This window comes from Rhipicephalus sanguineus, chromosome 11 (genome assembly GCF_013339695.2).
Source record: "Rhipicephalus sanguineus isolate Rsan-2018 chromosome 11, BIME_Rsan_1.4, whole genome shotgun sequence".
Lineage (NCBI taxonomy): Eukaryota > Metazoa > Arthropoda > Arachnida > Ixodida > Ixodidae > Rhipicephalus > Rhipicephalus sanguineus.
In genome coordinates this window covers 39,446,519-39,465,067 of record NC_051186.1, presented here as the reverse complement: position 1 = coordinate 39,465,067, position 18,549 = coordinate 39,446,519, and the positions used below count along the sequence as shown (strand labels likewise).

The 18,549-nt window shown below is 48.1% G+C and overlaps 1 protein-coding gene across 4 annotated transcripts in view; it reads left to right on the top strand.

Moving 5' to 3' along the window:
• The window catches only part of LOC119373358 (blastoderm-specific protein 25D), a 430,103-nt gene that overhangs the window by 387,170 nt on the left and 24,384 nt on the right, over positions 1 to 18,549 (top strand). For all 4 annotated transcript variants that reach the window (XM_049420437.1, XM_049420436.1, XM_049420435.1 and 1 more), the window contains one exon: positions 17,844 to 17,992. In XM_049420437.1, the coding sequence (XP_049276394.1) occupies positions 17,844 to 17,992 (149 nt within the window). The remainder of the gene's footprint in view (positions 1 to 17,843; positions 17,993 to 18,549) is intronic.

Below are 18,549 nucleotides of genomic sequence, written 5' to 3'. Positions count from 1 at the left end.
TCGCTGTAGTATAAGAAAGCAGTGAAAGAGAGGCGATGTGCACGGCATCTGCGTCTCAGGATAGCGCGCCTCGCAGTCATGCGCTCCGGCCAAGGGGCGAGGTTGGGGGCGGGAGTGGGAGGTTCCGTAATCAATTAATCGAATAGTCTTATTCGATTAATTCGATTAATCGAAATGCGGAAATCGATGACGATTAATCGATTAATTGTAGACCTTTAATCGATTAATCGTTCATCGATTTTTTCATCCCTAGACGAAAAATGGCATAGTGGCTGCTTCCCTACTTCACAAAAATTATAGCGATTCATAGCGTAGTGGGTACCACGCAAGTGCGCTTCTATTGGTTGCCGAGGAAGCCCATAAGGCCCCCTTGATCCACTTCCTCAAGGTATCAATAAAGATCTTTCCCTCTCTCTTTCTTGCTAACGTTAACGTATGTTATAAAGCGTGGTGGGAGAGTGACATAACGACCGGGCGTCACACAATGCGAATTAAGTAACTAGTGGGTCATTTAAAGCTTCCAACCCATTACAAAGTGCTCAACCATAATTCTTCGTCATCAGCCGTCGCCATAAACAAAGTGCACATAATGCCTTACAAACGTGTAGCTGGTACCTCGCTTCTCCGCAGAATGACGAATAAGGGCGTGATGGGTGCTTCCCAACTTAGAAACAATATGATTTTTGGCGTAGTGGGTGCCTTTCTATAGTGTAATAGTAGCCCCAAGAGAGTTTACAACGGGCTCTGCGAAATGCCGCTCTTCCAGCTTTCGCTGCGACTGTGCTGCGCTTTCCCCGCAGGCCTGGCGTTTTTAGATGCGAAGTATCTTAAGGCGGAGCTCAATCCGGTGGTGGTGGTGGTGGTGGTGGTGTGCGGCGTGACCACCCTTACTGCTCATGCGCATACCCTCTCCACACACCTCCTCTCCACTCACCCTCTCCCCTTCCCCTTTCCGCTTTCCCTCTCCACTTACCCTCCCCCTCACCCCCTATCCCCTCTCCACTCTCCCTCTCCCCCCCTCTCCCCTCCCTACCCTCTCCACTTTCCATCTCCTCTTCCTCTCCCCCTTTCCCTCTCCACATTCCCTCTCCCCTCCCCCTCTCCCATACTCCTCTCCCCTCCCCCTTTCCACTCTTCCACTGAAACGCGGGCTAGACATGCCGAAATTCTCTCCTGCGCAACGCCGCGATGAGCTCGAGCGCATGCGCGTCGCCTCCCCTTCTCCCTCCTCTCCTACGCTGCCCCCCTCTCGCCCGCCTGTCGAACGCGTTCCCCGCTCGCCCTGTGAGAATTAACGGCCGGGCTAGATGGAAGATACGACGCGCGTAGCGTCCCTCTTCGCGTTCCACGACGCGAGGTCGGTACCATGCCCAACGAACGCCAACGAAACGCGATCGTGCAAGTGCTCCGGCTTCGCATCGCCTCATGGTCCCCTTTAAGGCTCTGTTATACTCCGGCGTCCGACGCGAGCGCCCGCGAGGACGTTGCGTTTCGTCACGCCGAGCTGGCGACGCAACGCCAGGCGCAAACCGGTCTCCGCTACAGTCGAGCCCTCTCCGACACGCCGGTGCGATCGTATCTAGAGGAGCGCATGCGCAGTAAAGCGAAGAACGCCCGCGCCACCTGTCAGGAACCGACGAAACAGCCCGCGAAGCAGGTTCCTGTACATGCGAGTCTGGCGCGTCTGGCGCAAAATGCAGCAGGATCTATTCGGCGCCGAGCGCGCCAGCAGCCGTCGGCCGCGTCGGCGGTCAGACGACGCCGGACTATAGAGAGCTGTTTTTTTGCGGACGTAACGTCGCCGCGACGCGCGCGCTCGCTCGTCGACGTTACGCTGGAGTATATCAGAGCCTTTAGCGGGAGATGGTGTAATTTTTTTTTGTTTGTAGTGACTACCGTGGATCACTGCGTTTGTCGTCAACGTTCGTTAATAATTATTATTGATATATTTTAATCATTGATGTATTTTTTGTTTATTTCCTGGTTCGATCCCGCGAAGATCGCGGGATCGAATCCCGGGCGCGGCAGCTGCATTGCGATGGAGGCAAAATACAAGAGACCCGTGTATTTCCATTCATTTCATTCATTCATTCATTCATTCATTCATTCATTCATTCATTCATTCGCCGTCATTTTCTTTCGTCAAAAAAGGTATTGACAGGTGTACATTGCAGAAGCCCAGGTGGTCGACAATTCCGGAGCCCTCCGCTGAGGCGTCTCCTATAATCATATCGTGGTTTTGGGGCGTAAAACCCCAATACATAATATTACTAGTGTACCAAGTGGACTAATTTAGAACTGCACTAAGTGACATGTCAGGGGCGGATTAAGCGACTGCTGTGAATAAAGGAAGTGATTTAGCCGGGGTGAGGAGGAAACGAGGCGGGAAGGTAAGGCGTCGTCTAAGCTGTTACAAGCTTATGGGCTTTGCTGTGTAAGGCCGGGGGTACTTATAGGGTTAAGGCAAGAAAAAAAACAACAAAAACAAAAAAGAAACCAGGGAAAAGAAAAGATGCAAATAACAGTAGCGAAGAAAGAGGAAACACTAACTTAGGACGTGCTTCAGATTTTGTCTTTGCTTTTCTGTGGATTTTCTTCGGAATTTTCTTGAATAGGTCGCAAGTTCGCCTTTGTCGTTGTGTCCTTGTTGTTCTTTCTTTCTTTTTCGGCGGGCGATCTTCGAGCTATCGGTCGGCGTTCCGACAAACACGGTTCCGATATACATGGTACTAATATTTCATTACGTTCCCCGCCGTCATAAACCGACAGGCTTCAACAAATCATAAGCAGAGCTGCTTTGGCCGCCGTTTGCCCAGTTCGGGATGTAGACAATAAATTATCATCATGCCGGCGCGGCCACGTCAAGCCAAGTTAAGCACTGCTGTGCCTAGTTAAGCCAAGTTAATCATAGCCAAGCCTAATTAAGCCTCGTTGAGCATGGCAATGCCTAATTACCTAAGCATAATTAAGCTAAGTGAAAACTTTATTAGTTCTAATTAAGTCGAGTTGCGATTCTGGTATGCTAGTCATGCCGGGCTCGTCAAGATGAGCCGAGCTGACTAATTAAGACTCAGCCTAGTTAGTGCTAACTAGTTTAATTATCTAATTAAGCCTAGGTTTACTTGTTATGCGAGCTTGTCGAGACCAAGCCTCGAATATGCAAATGACGCCGATTAAGCTAATTAAGGTAATACAGCTTCTTGGTGCTGTGATTGCCCAGCGATTCCCAATCGAACCCGATCCATTCCTAGCCAATACTCGTGATTTACGGTGTTGATCACGTGAACACTTCGTGCATCGGCGTGTGAATGCACGTGTTCCCAGTCAAGCCGGGGCCAGCCGAGTGCCAACTGGCTCTGCTCTGCCCCAGCCTTGCGCGACTCAGTGCAAGCTGCACATACTTTTCCTTTATTGTTATTAGCATATTACCGTAAACGCACGCGCTCCGCATTTGTGTTTTATACGTACTCCCCACGCCGGAACGATCAACCGTGAAGAGAGCGATATAAGGCACAGGAGGGCAATCACGCAACTCCCGCCGCCTTTTCTTTTTCATTTTAAATTACCGCGGGGCCGTCGCTGAGCTCGCTGATTGGCCCGATTTGTTTTTTTCTCCCGCCCACTGGCCATAAAACCTCGCGCGCTTCGTGGCTTATTTGCATTCGCACGCTCTCTTGCTCTTCCAGCATTCTTCTTCAACCCAAAAATTTTTCGGGTGCCTCTTGGTTTCTTAATTGGTTTTATTTGTTTTTTTCGTTTCAGAAACGCACAGCATCCTTTTCGTTCCTACAGTCTTCTGTTGCTCTTTAATTCTTTAAACATAAACAACCCGCTTCTCCCGTAAGCGCGCGCAGTTACATGTCATGCCTGCTCTCTGGCGAGCAAACTTTCCTTTAGGAATAGAAAAGACCGTGGAGAAAGTTCACCCATTTCCTCCGCGTGGGGCGCTGCCTGTTTTAAACGATTTTTTTTTTTTTTTTGTTGACTCGCATTAGCTCCGTGCCGAAACGCATGTAAGTATCACAATAAAGTGGGACGAAAGCTACTTTTTCCCACGTTTTCAGCAAAGCATGGGATTCTGTGTAGAACAAATAAAACTAAGCCATGTCCGCGGCGTTGTGGTATACAGTGGTCATGGTGCTGCTGGCCGGAAGGTCGCGGGTTCGATGCCAGCCGGGGCGGCCGCATATCGATGGAGCCGAAATGCTAGAAACCCGTGTACTGTGCCATTTCAGTGTACGTTCAAAAACTTCAGGGTGGTCGAAATTATCCGGAGACCTTCAGTACGGCACCTCTGGTAGCCTGAGTCGATTTGGGATGTTAAGCCCCACGAGCCCACCAACTAACGTTTTAATCGCTTAAAAAAATACAGTGTTCAGAGTTGTATATAGTCGCTTACAGTGATAACTATGTATCTTTTTAAGTGCGTAGCACTTTAGGGGCCTTGCCTGTCGTCCATCCACCGTTTCATGTCGCATGGAGACGCATTGGTCAATACAGGCCTAAAACAAGGTGCTAACGATGCTCAAAACCAGTGCATAATAAACTAACGAGGTATAAAATAATATAAACTACAGAAATAACCTAGAATTTGCCAATAATTTACCTAAAATCGCGGAAAACGCTCCTGAAACATACGTCTGATTCCCACGCCGCGCAAGAGAGGGCGCCACCGCCTCGACAAGCGCGCGATCGCCGAGGCGGTGAGAAGCGCCAAGGGAATTACTGGTTTGACCGTGCTACGCACTTCCTAGGGTTTCAATGTAGTGGATCGGCATTGAGCGCAGGATTTAGAACTGCACCAAGACCTACACAAGCTTGATACGGAAACCGTATATATGGAACGCTCATCATGCGCATTCGCAGTTCAATAATTGCGTATGTACGGATCCGTATCCTCCATAGATACGATTTTTTTTTTCTTTTCAGTGGGTCTTCACTCGTTTGTTGACTTCCCAGTACAGTCTGAATCACGCGAGTGGCCGAGCGCGTGGCTGCCGACGTTTGCTCCGTCCACATCTGCTACCTCGCGTTAGGTACAAGCTTCCGTTCATAGTAATCGGAAGAAACCAGCAAAAAAAAAAGAAAACCACATGAAGACGGCGAAGAAGAAGAGCCAGACAGGACAGGGTGGTTTTTTCGCTGCTTTCTTCCGATTACTATGAACCAACTCGCCCAGAAAGCTACGTTACTGAACTTTCGTTCATGCTTGAATTATAGAACAATGGCTGAGAGCATGCGGTGCGATTATGCATGTTGTCATTGCGGTGTCAGTCTGTGCACTTTTTTGCCAAAAAAATGGAGGCTGAAGCGGCCGACCGCGGCCGCGCTATCCAAGGGTCATTCAGACTGTACACTTCAGGTGAAGTCTGTTCTGCTTGTGACGGTAGCTTTCTGCACAGTCCTTTGTTCTGCCATAAGAGTTATAAGATGTTGCTTCTTTCCGGATAATGCGTTGTTTCTCCGCGGTGTCCAAACAGACGTATCGACGAGATTCTTACTAGTGTGGCCCATTCCCTTCAGATGGCTTTTGGATGAGCCGGTTTGGGAGAGATAGAATTTACTTCCTGCGCCGACTGTAATTCGATTACCCTGTTCACAAAAATCCTTCTCGCTACGGTTGCTTTGCTCACAACCCGGATGCACTGTGTGGCGGCATCGGACGAGCCCGACTTAAGAATAGCGTGGGAGTCTTCCAAGCTGAAAGCTTCCTGGTTCGATTTCTGCGTCGTGCCTGGCTTTGGTGAGTGCCAAACTCACTTACCTTAAGTAGATTCTAAACAGTGCGCGTGGGTCCTCGCTTCGTGTTAGGTAAAGTTCTTCGCTTTTTGTACTACCTCTTTGAAATATCCACCTAAATTCCTTTCTGTGATGTTTTTGTTGCATCGATAAGGTATTTTCCCGTTTTCCTGCACGTGTTAACATAAAAAAAAAGAAATGGCGGCCATTTCGGAAGACTTCAATGCCTCATCAAACACAAAATGTGACCGTCGGCGTACAACCGACTGAGAATGCAACCGCCTCAGAAGAAAAAAAAATTGGCCGCGTATCTGCGTGCTTCGCTGCAAATGTCGTGTAAAGACGATAGAAGAGGTGCTGTGTGAGATATGGACGCCATCTGGCAATACGTCGGGAAACATGAGCGCTGTGTTGCGTGCTGGTAGTCCCGGCGCAGCAGCAGGCGAAGACCGGCGGTGACCAACGCGACCGGCGGGGACGCCAGCCAGCCCGAAAACGCGGTTTGGCGCGAAGCGCTGAAGCAGAGAAACGTCCGCACTCAACGAGTACTCTACACACACTCTTTTATTTACACGTCGCCTGGGTAAAACAGGAACGCCAGAGCGGCGCCCACAGCCGGCAGCCTGAAAGCGCCCACAACGCTGCTTTTTCATTTTTTAAATATTTTTTCACCTTCTTGGCCTTCTCAAAACTAAAGTTTTTCAACACCAACCCATGGCATTCGTACAGTGCAATACAGAACCGAAACTGAAACACAACAATGAGCTCGTGCGAAGGGCACGGAGGAAGGCAAATTTCAGCGCAGTCGCATTTTCAGCTTTGTTGAAACAGCGCTCACTAGACGACGACGAAGTAAAAGAAGGCACAAGACAGGCGCTGCCTGTCCTGTGCCTTCTTTTACTTCGTCGTCGTCTAGTGAGCGCTGTTTCAACAAAGATGAACGCATACCAACTCGCTTAAGCTTCCATTCTTATGCATTTTCAGCGCAGCTTAAGAAACTAGGGTCCTTAAAATTACGTATGTATGCATTTTCTATTAAAGGAACACGCCACCTAATACTTACCTAGTGATGTTGCACCTCAGATATGCATGATATTTACTTTTTGATCGACAACGTTCACAAGTATGAACAGCCGTACCAGTTCAAGACGGCTGGCCCTTGGGCAAGTGGTTCAACTTTGGCCGAGTGGCTGAATCGAGGGACGTGCCGACAAACAGAAAGACAGAAAGACAGACCAAAATTTCTGCGTTTAAGTTCCCCAAGAAAGACTATCGTCTTTAAAAGATGGCCTTCGCCTGCGGGTCATCTTAGGTAAATACATAAGGGACAGTGCGACTTTCTTGTGGTGTAAAGCCCTGTTGCTCTAACCTCTCACTCATCTTCTTGCTTTCGTGTTAGGATGCAATCAAACTGAGAAAATTTTTGTTGTGAAGTTCCTGTTATGTTCATTGCTACTATATGCGTGTACGAAATTTCGAGCAACACATGGTTAGTCACGCGTTTAGTCCAGACAGTTCTGTGACGTTTCTTCTCGCGCATCCTTTAGCTATCGTCATCTTTTAGCGATCACTCGCCAAATAAACATTGACTAATAATCTCAAATTAAGTTACTCCGGACAGCGCGTTGATTTCAGCGGCCGCAATGGTTAGGAAGTCTTGCTGCAAACCGCAGCAGAACGCTCAGGAATATTCCCGTTACTCTGGGGAAGTTTGGTCATCATTAAACTCTTCTAATAACAAATCGTTTACCGCATAATCGCTGAATATTGAGTTTTCCGACAATTATTTCAGTAAGTTCTTTAGGGGGTTGAGCAATTCTTTCGCGTACCGCGCGAAACTAGTGGGTCGTTTAAAGCTTCCAACCCATTACAAAGGGCTCAGCCATAATTTTTCATCGTCATGAGCCGCCGCATCAACAAATTGCAAATAATGTCTTACAGATATATATAGCGGGTATCTCGCTTCTCTGCAGAATGAGGAAAAATGGCGTAGTGGGTGCTTCCTAACTTCACAAAAATAATGATTTATATCAATATGTTAACAGCGCATAGAACGATTAGTAAGGGACGAGACAACAGAGGTGAAGAGCGCCCTTCCTAATCGTTCTATGCGCTGTTAACATATTGAGATTAATCCACACCAACTTGCCCAAGCGTCAACCCTTGCAAATGATTTATAGCGTAGTGGGTACCTTGCTGTGTACATCTATTAGTAGCCCCAAGAGTGTTTTTTATTATTTATTTTCGAAAGTATGCCCCTAGGCATAATAATTATTGATTAAAAAATACACATACAAATTATAACAGGATCTAGAAATGCCGCTCTTCCAGCTTTCGCTGTATCCGTGGGGCGCTTTCCGCGCAGGCTTGTTTTTTTCCTTAGTGAACCTAATATCCGTCGCCACGCGCTGTTCTCTCGTCTTGTACCAGCCTAGCAACAGAGGCCTCTATTATTTCTGTTTTCTTTTTTTTTTATTCCAGACCATGGAGTCCCCATAGTTTTTTTTTCTTTTTTGAAGTAACACCTTCACGTACTCTGTCGCGCTCTCTCTCTCTCTCTCTCTCTGCTTCTTGCTTCACCGAACGAAAGCAAATGAAATAAGAAGAAAGTTAACGTCACATTTGGTATTCTAGCGTTCCAACCAAATCGTCAAACCGTTATAACCTGGTTTAGCAACTCTCGGAATGATTAACGGTTGCAATTATTTCTTACGGACAGATTCAGCTTCCTTTCTTTATATGCAGTATTACGCTTCTTATGTTTCTTTTTTTCTTTTTGCGTTGAGACGTAAGCGAATATATGCTTTACATTCAAATTATTGCGTTGCTCAAGGAGGCATTCTAAACTGTTTAGGGATCGTCTTTCTGCATTGATATATTGAGCTGTAGTCGAGTTCTGACATCTTTATTTTTTGTATTTATGCTTTATCGTGTATAATGTTGTAGTCGTTGTACGGTAAAGAAGAAACGTTTAGAAACGCGTTTAGAAGTCGCCTAACCAAAAAACGCTCGAGACTGCCAAAGGTTCAATCCAATTGCACATTTACACACTATACCTTAGTGCCGTGACTGCACTCGTAGGCACCAGTTCGCGACGCCTTCCGTTTGTCAGCTGAAACGCTTGGTATTGACACATCGACTTTAAGCACGTGTCTGACATTGCGGTTGAATGGGAAAGGACTGAGCAGTGAGTCATGCTGGAGCTAGCGTTTCGACAAGCAGTGTCGCTTCTCTGACAAAAACGTGTGATAGTCCTCCTTCGCACTATCGTCCATTAGAGCTGTAGCCTACACACTGTGTGCTTGCGTGCGTACGTTACGTACGTACGTGCGTGCGCGCGCGCGCGCGCGTGTGTGTGTGTGTGTGCGCGCGTGCGTGTGCGTGCGTGCGTGCGTGCGCGCGCGCGCGTGTGTGTGTGTGTGTGTGTGTGTGTGTGTGTGTGTGTGTGTGTGTGTGTGTGTGTGAGTCTACTGGGCTTACGGCTGCTGATGCTTACCCAGTGTCCAATTATCGCGACAGTGGCTACGATCCAGCAAGACCACATAGCGTTGCATATTGCAAGGAAGTCCTGCAGAATCCCGCGAGGTGGCGGAAGTGTTATGAGAGGCATGACTGATCATTCGAGTTGACTAATTCGCCCTCGCGCTGTCAATTGCTAACATCCTGGTTAGCTCATTTGGTACAGCGACCCTCCCCCGTAAATGCGTTGGTCCCGGGTTCGATCCCAAGTCCAGGACAAAGTTTTCTTCAAATAAGTTTTCCTTTCAGAGAAATCTGCATGTATTTCCTCGTGGCTTCGTGCTACAAAGGGGTGCTTGTCAAGTATCCCTGTCATAGCGTTTCATAGCGTGATCACCAGTTTCCCTTTCATCTCTCTCCGTTCTTTGTGCGTGTTAGTCAACTGAGCCGAAGAGGGATTACAGCTGTAATCCACCTCCTTTCTTCAACCGACTGCGGTGCTCGACTTCTGCTCCCTGCTTCGGCGAACTACTAAAGGTGCACGGTCTCTAACACTACGCTTAGGCCTTCTTACTTGCCCGCTTCCCAATTTAGTTTTCCTTCCTCCGCCTTGAATACGATCATGCAGAAAAGGCCTGTCTCGTGTATTTGTTGCCTCGTTCATCTTCGCATTTTCGTTTCCTAGACTCTTTTCTTTCTGCCTGCTTTTCCCGACCTCTTTCGCTCTGTTCTCTCGAGGAGCGTGCTTTGTGAGCGCCGGGCTCTTTATTCGATTTGCGAGTCTGCTCGGCTGACACGGCCCAGAATCGAAATAATAAAAAAAAATAAACAAATGGGAGTCGAGGCTGTGGAAGCTAGGAGTCAGTAAGAGAACGCGAGATATTGGGTAAAGGCTTGGACTCTGTCCCTTCTGTATCGGCAAGGGAGAAACATATGTGAACCCCAAATTAGGGAAGGGGGAGAGTGTTTCGGGGACGTGGGATAGCCTAGATATAAGGAGGATTGAAATGAGGCGAAGCTGCAAGTACGACGCCGCTTGTCGCTTTCCTAGCCTGACATATGCGTGAACCTTTCGTTCACTTCCCCTTTTTTTCCCTTTTCCCGAGAAGCTACGAGTAAAGGTTTTTAGGGAGCAGAGGCGCGCGAAAGACGTTTGGAAGTGTTCCTTGTGGTGGAAGATATTGCCGGCGGTGGTGGTTGGGCTGTTTTAGGTGGTATTGTAAGGGTTTGGGGAAAAAGAAATAGGTAAACGGGGATCTGTGGCTGGAGGTTGAAGCCCTGTGTCCCCGAGCTCGAGCGAGAGCGCGCGTACTCAGTAAGACAAAGAGCGCTGGGTTAAGCAAACTGTCTTCACGGGTACAGCGTTGGTAAAAGGGAATGGGGAAGGCTGTAAGAAATTGAGCGAGTTTTCTGCGGGATTTAGGGACTATGGCAGGGAAAAAGAATAATACGCAGCCGAAAACGAGGGTTTGCACGGATGCGCTTGAAAGGAGGCGCTTGCGTTGTGGGGTTGCCAAGTTTACGGTTGAGCGGCGCTTCCTTTCATAGTCCCGAAGTGGCGTGGGGATGTGGGGAAGTTAGTTTTACTGTCACTGTCTGTACTTTCCGTTTTCTCATCCCTTTTATTTGTACAGATTCCTCTCTTCGTTTTCGGGTTTTGTCCTTCGCCACGTGTGTCGTGGGGCTTCTTAACTACCGTCCCGTTTGTCTTCCTCTTTCCCCTTTCTTCCCACCGTCTCCCTTTCTTCCCCAAACCCTTGTTTCTACCCCGTTTGTCGCGCTGCGTTGGACAGCTTTAATGCGGTGCCGTTTGTTGCCTTTCACGGGGAAGAGCCACACTAGCCCTGTGGGCGAGATTAGGGAGAACGGTTGTTTGTTTGTTTGTGTGTGTGTGTGTGCGTGTGTGTGTGTGTGTGTGTGTGTGCGCGCGTGTGTGTGTGTGTGTGTGTGTGTGTGTGTGTGTGTGTGTGTGTGTGTGTGTGTGTGTGTGTGTGTGTGTGTGTGTGTGTGTGTGTCGCATTAGAAGTGTTTGCCAGGCCTCGTTAGGCCTGGCCCCGTTTCTCACCGGCCGGGGGCGCCACTTGTTTCGCTTTATTTCGGTCGCTGCTCGAGCATTCGTCCTTCTATACCTTCCTTTTGTTTTCTTGTTTTTCTTCTAGTAGACTGTTCTTTTTTATTTTTCTACAAGTCGTTTGTCTTATCGGTAGTGCGCTTTAGAATGCTCTTTCGATGCCGTACTGGCCCTGTGCCCGTGTGCCTGCCTACCCGCCTGCCTCGGAGCGATACGCCGTCCACTGCTTTCGAAGGGCGTCTGCTATTTGTTTATTTGCTTGTTTGTTGTTTGTTTGTTTGTTTGTTTGTTTTGTTTCTTTAGCACTCCGCAGCTACATCGCTTCGGGGATTAGTATAGGACTTTGAAAACAGCGTTTATAGTTTGTTTAGCTTATCAACTGGCTGACACTATCTACGAGGAAGCCGGCTAAAGGAAAGACAAGAACGGCAAGATGAAAATGTCGTTCTTTTTCCAGCTGTCATTTCCCTTTTAAGGGTGCATCACAGGCTTCGCACTCGTGGGACCGAAACGAAACCTGACAGCAATGCAAACTAAAACCTCGCTCCGAGCAAAAACGACTTCGAAATGCTGCGAACTCTCAGCTTCTTCGCTGTACGTAGATTCCAACCTGGCACGTTATATCTGCTGCCGTTATTATTTTTTTTTTGTAATGCATTATCCGTGTAAACATCGCGGGTAGTCACGTGTCCAATACGCCAACTAGTCAGGTTCAGGCAGTGCTTAGCGTTAAGAAACTACCGGTCTCTGCGCTAAGTCTCTAAGTCGCTAACACCTCTTCTCGGTTTACTTTTTTTTTTTCGTTTTGAGTACCGCGAGCAACGTGTGACGCACTTGTTTTTTTTCCAAGCCCTCCCGGTCGAGCAGTTACTTCCGGTTTTCCGAATATATAAAAGCAGTCTTTAAAAAAATGTTGAACTGGTGCGAAATCAATGGCTCTGGTTCAACTTAAGAGTTACACAGAATACATATGACATGGGAGCACAAGTTTACTTTGCACGAGGGCCAATGAACTGTCAGGATAATTAACGAAAGTTATTTGAATAATTTCGTCGAAAGAGCAGACGCTTTTCTTGTGAGCAGCTGTGATCGTTGCGGCACCTTGCGGAGCAAATATCAACCTCGCGCTTCCTTCTGCGTAGCCTTTGGGATCCGCTTAGGCAACGCGACGAAACGCAATGTTAACTCAAGTAATACACCAAGGCTCGCGAACGCCGACGTGCGAGTGCCATTGCCAGGCACCTAAGTCAAGGGTTAAGATCATCTCCAGTTTTTTGCTATTTTGACGATTACGCTTAACTTCTTTGTTCACCCTTATAGTAAGGGCTTTCATTTTATCATGTGTTGTGCGTTTTTTTCTGTTTGTTGCATGTGTGTGTGTGTGGGGGGGGGGGGGGTGAGTTCAGCGATCGCGTTCGTGTCGACACAAACTCCCTGTCAGTATGCCCCTCACTGCTTTTCGCTTTCACGTCGTCCACTGTATGGTTTACGCAATTAATCTCGGAAACTACATGTGCGCCATCTGCTCGACACCACCCCCTCCTGCTCCCTCCGTCTTCATTCCGCCCTTTCATATGCATAAGGCTCTGCGCGCCATCGTTGTTAGCTCGGGAAAGCGTGCTTCGTTTAAACGTCCGTCTGGGAAAATTCGATGCAGTGCAGTTAAAGCCTCCTCCGATGATGCCAACCGCTATGAACGTTCGAGAACTGTAGGAAATGTGCCACGAGTCTTTCGTCACGATGTACGCGTTGGACACAGTCATAGAGTTTCATAATACTAGTACACTATAGAGGGAAATCTGGCTCTAGTGTCTATATATGGGAGCTGCAACGCATGCCGCTTCAGCCAGCGTGGAAATGATAGGTAGTACACGGAATTGCCTAAGCCTCGTTCTCTGGGATCCGTGTGCCCTGCAGCCGCTTTGTCGCAAGACGAAGTTCAGCGAAGGTTCAACATTCCAACTTCATCACCTTGACCTTTTAGGATGACCAATTCAAATCAGCTCACGAGGTTCACAACGATCCATTCGCTTATACGAAACAAATGCCGAAACACGGCAACAAACAAAGCCACAAGCGCGTTCCGAGCAGCGAGAACGATGACTTGGCAAATCCGTGTACTACCCATGATTCTCATGGTGGGTGAACGATCGCCGCGCCGCGGTTTCTCTAGCAAATATTGTAGGGAACTCCATGGGAAGGATGATAATCGGTTATTGAAAGTTCCGTTAAATCAGTGGTCACATGTTAGATCCAAATGTAAACACAGCCCGCGCAGAGTGGCTCGTTATAGATATTACTGATTGGTTAGGTACAATCTTAGACTAAGGCTTGCTCAGACTCGCGGAATCTTCTCAGGCCCGCTGGAAAGAAGCGTATCGTCACATTCTCCGCAAATCGTATGTGTTCGACCTTGTACAGACTTACGTACACTCAACCGTAATCAAGTGCAATACGTGCAAATCGCATTACTCCATCGGTGCTGCCTCAACCTTACGCTCGCTCCGACTCCCGGCTGTCTTTGACTCTGAATGTGTCGACTCACTTTGGAGGTAGTTCGATCACATACAACTCCGTGCAGTAGGCGACTATCAGGCTGACATTTTGCGATCCCCTTACATTGCCTAAGTTCTTGTTCTAGCAACCATGTGTAACTCACACTGTCCGTGTGTAGATTACATTGCACTGCGCGGAATTGTGGAGGCACTACCGAGTTTTAAGAGAGCGCAGTCGAGACTTCCGACACCACGTTTCACGTTGTATTTTCTTTTCTGTTATACCGCGCGTTTAGCCCGTTAATTTCTGTGCGAACGCGTGACCCTAGACGATGCATTCTTGGGAGGTGGGGGGGGGGGAGGGGGATAACACGCTTTCTTAACTCGGTCTGCCGCCTTCCCGCCTCTGTCGCGAATGTGAGAAGCGTTGTTTGTTTGTCTCGCATTTTGTCGATCTTCGTGTCGGAAAGCAATTAGCGAAGGCGTGCGCGCGCCTCTTCAAAACTCGCTGTCGGTTGTTTCACGCGAGCAACGACCGAACTGTTCCGGGCAGCTGATTCGTTTGAGGAGGAGGCGTTGCTCAGTATGGGGATCTCGTTACGAAGCCGTGTTGCTTGAGATATGAAGCCAACAACAACAACAACAATAACAGAAAAGCACGTGACGACAACATGTAATGAAGTCAACGACAGCATAGGAAACGTTGTTTCTTGTTTTACAGCTTAAGGTGTTACGAGCTCACAACAGTGGATTTCCTTGGTGTAGCTCTCCGCTGCCGGCGGCCGTCGCAGCTATTGCGCACATGGAGAAAAAAAAAATACTCACAAAAAAAGACAGGCCTGCGCGGAAAGCGCAGCACAGTCACAGCGAAAGCTGCAAGAGCGTCATTTCAAGAGCCCGTTCCAAGCTCTCTTGGGGTTACTAATAGAAATACACATGCAAGGTACCGACTACGCCATAAATAATTTTTGGGAAGTTGGGAAGCACCCACTAGGCCATTTTTCCTCATTCTGCGGAGAAGCGATGTAACCGCTACATATCTGTAAGGCATTATGTGCACTTTGTTGATGCGGCCGCTGATGACGATGAAGAGTTATCGCTGAGCCCTTGTTATGGGTTGGAAGTATATTCAATGACCCGCTGGGTGCGAAATTCGCAGTGTGTGACGCCTGGTTACAGAATTCGCGTTGTATGACGCCTGGTTGTTATTTTACTCTTCTATCACGCTATATTTCATTGTATATGTGTGTCCTTCCCGACATGAAGCCTGTATAGGGTCTTTTTACAAAGGAGTTTCAAGCACTGGCATGGCTCTGTGGTAGAATACTGGGCTACGCAGAGGGTCCAGGTTCGAACCCCTGTTCCGTACTGGATATTTTATTTCTTATTTCGTTTTTTTTTCTTATTTCGCACGTTAGCGGTTACGGACACCGGCGGTGGCGGCGGAGAACTATACGGTACCAAAAACGGCTGTTGTTGTGATCTCATAACAGCTGGCGCTGTAAAAAACAAAATGCAGGATTCGAGGCGTATTCGAACCGAGGCCTTATGCGTGGCAAGTAGGCGCTCTAGACCAGAGACACCCCATTGGTTCAACCTTATTTTTTCGGCAAAAGAACCCACGCAAGCGTTATGCATGGCGAGAAAACGTGTCAGCAGATGTAATATTGCGGGGTAAAAGAGTAGAATCGCAGCCAGGCGTCACACTATGTGAACTGCGTAACGAGTGGGTGGCTGAAGGTCTCGGGAGCAATGGATCATGCTCGTCATCGTGAACAGCAGCAGCAACAAAGTGTGCGCACACTGTGCCCCTACGCAAGTACGTATATTGCATCTTCGGGTAAATGTGCTGCGCGGCACAGACGAAGGACAAGAAGCGGACGACACGGGCGCTGTGACGCGCTGCACATTTACCCGAAGATGTTAGTATACCAACTCGCCCAGATCGCCGTATTAGTTCAGTACGTATATTACCTTGGGAACGCGTGGGAACTTCGCTACTTCGCAAAGTGATTTTGATTATGGCGTAGTGGGTACTTTGCAGCTGTACCTGCAGTAGGCGCCCTAAGAGAGCTCTATGACAGCGGGCTCTATGCAGGCGGCTCCGCCAGCTTATGCTGTGACTGTGCTGCGTGTTCCGCACAGGCCTAGCGTTTCGTTAATGAAGTCTAGTTATAATTAGATAACGAGAAAATAAAATTCAAACGGACGAAGAATCTAGTCGCCGCCGTTGCAGAATATGCGGTCATAGGATGCCATGGACCGGCAGGGGCCGAACCTACAACCTTCGGATTCGAATGGGGCAGGTTTGATCCCTGCCTATGGCAAGTTGTCTCTTCGTCCACTTTGCTTTCCTCAACTCTATTTCAGAATTAGTACAACACACTTAAAACAGTACAATTAACGTTGACTATACTTCCACTGGCTTCATTATCTGCTGGTTTTTATTAAGGTTCTGTCAAACAAAGAAACGAGCCCTCGAAATTCCCTTCCTTCATTCAAAACGTATGGTTTGCAACAAGATCTCGTCTGCGATTTTCCTCCTGATGAGGTAGGTGTGTATGTCACCAGGAGAGACTTGTCCTCGGGGGGGGGGGGGGGGGGGTATTTTCTTCGAAGTCCTGGATGCTTGCTGCGCCACGCGTCTGCTCTCTGTATAACAGCGTGACTGAACCAGAAAAAAGGGGGGCGATAGCTCTTGTTTTTAATTGGATGAACGGCTAATCCTGTTAGCAGCGCCTCTCCCTGACACCCACCGCGTCTCCAGTTGAGACCTCCCACCACACTACTGCAACACTATTCCCATCTCTTTCACTCTCTCTGTTCCACTCTCTCTCCTCCTTGACGCAGTCAACTGTCGATCGTTTAAGACTACCGGACAGGAAAGAAAGAAACAGCGGCGGCAGCCCATTGAATCTGATTTCCTGTTTTCTTGTCATTTCCTTGTCGTTTCCAAGGTTCCGGATCTTTGCTCCGCCTCTACCGCAGCATCCGTCTACCCTTCTTCCTTTTCCTACCGGAAACGCTCGAGGAACTGTCGTCTGTCTCCGAGCTTTGCCTCTCGTCCGTCTTTCATTTTATCGATCGTTTATCGGGTCTATTGTTTCGCGTTCTTCGCTTCTAAAGGTGTCCAAGTGAGGCTGGTGAAAGAAAGAGCACTTGGAGCGAATAATTTTACTCTTTTAAAGGGTCCCTAAACGACTCCAAGTTTAAAGACGAGAGAGTTGTTTCTTTCTCGCTTTCACTATCTTTCCTAATGGCGCTATCTTCTTCTCGCCACTTATTTTTTCATAAAACGCGTGGACCGTGTCAGCGCTAAGCGTTGAGCCGATAAGGATTTCGCGCTTTTCGACTACACTCTGTTATCTCCGCTTGCGCAGTCGTAAACGCGCAAAACGAAGTGAGATCAATTGATCGCGCACGATCGTCATGTGAGGCAAGGCAGAACGGGCTTGCAACTGCATGGCAGAGCAGCGTATAGGAAACAGTTTCACAACCGATATTCCTCGTATATGGACCAATAGAAAGCTTACCTCCTCATGACGTCACGTTAACAGACTGCTGGCGTCAGGAATTGCACCGAAAAGGCGGGAAACGCCGGGATAGAATAACGCGCTCGTTCTTTCTATTATCGGAGATTGTTTAGGGGCCCTTTAAGATCTGAATTCCACGAAGCGATGAAGCTCTGTACACCGCTTTATAATCACAGGAGGAGCCGCAGACAAAGCTCACAAGGACAGACTGATCGGCAAGTCGGTTATTTGGTAGTACATAATACAGGCAATCGCGCTGATGCAATAAACGCTGAGTTGTCGGTAGCGCTTTGTCTCGCCTTGCTCTTTCGCCGTCCGTCTGTTCATCCGCGCAATTGTCTGAATATAGACAAAGTTCGTTTAAAGCCTAGGAATCCAGGATATAACATATTACTGCATATAGCGAAATAATGCTCCAAACGGTGCTTATAGAAAATTAGTAAGCTTCAGGCCTCATACTTGTATGCGTTTTCATTGTTTCGAGGACGTTTGCAGTACACCTCACTCTGTGTACCTCTCTTTCTCTTTGTTTTTATTATTTCGCAGCAACTGGGCTTCAATCCGAACCTGAAGGTGAACCTGCAAGACCTGACTGCTCAGCTGGAAGAGGAGATGGCGTCGGTGAGCGCGGGCAACGCGTCCACGACGTACGCCTTCGCGCTCGCCTCCTACCAGCACGAGCTCACGCACCTCAAGTGAGTTCAGACGCATTTGCATTCTCTGTCTGGTTGTTGCCTAATTCGGTTTTACCTAACTTGGGTTGGACCTAGGATATTCGCTGGTTACGTCCGAGTTATGGTATAACCGCGAACTCCATTCGCCTATTTAACCCACTCGTGGGTTGACATTTGTTAGGGTATGGGTGTAACCTGGCTCATGTCATCAAACGTGGTCGCTGGTTAAATTTGGATGTTGTCAAACGCAAACTTCAGTTACCTAACCTAAGGTACTTTTTATGTCTTACCTCAAGCTGGTTACCTTTATGCCACTTAATTGAGTTTGCGAAGGGTCGGACAGGATAGCTAGGTGGACTAGTTGGTATCGCATTATCAAATAAAACTTCGAGCGCAAACAGACTACGCAGGAAGAAAAGAAACACACACCACAAGCGCTGACCCTCTGCTGAATCTTTATTAGACGAAAAAACCTAGATATATACAAAAAAGCGCGACGCGCATGTCACAAGGGTCGAATCAAAACTTGATTACGTACCCGAATCAATGATTGCAAATAAGTTCTGCGGAATCCCGCA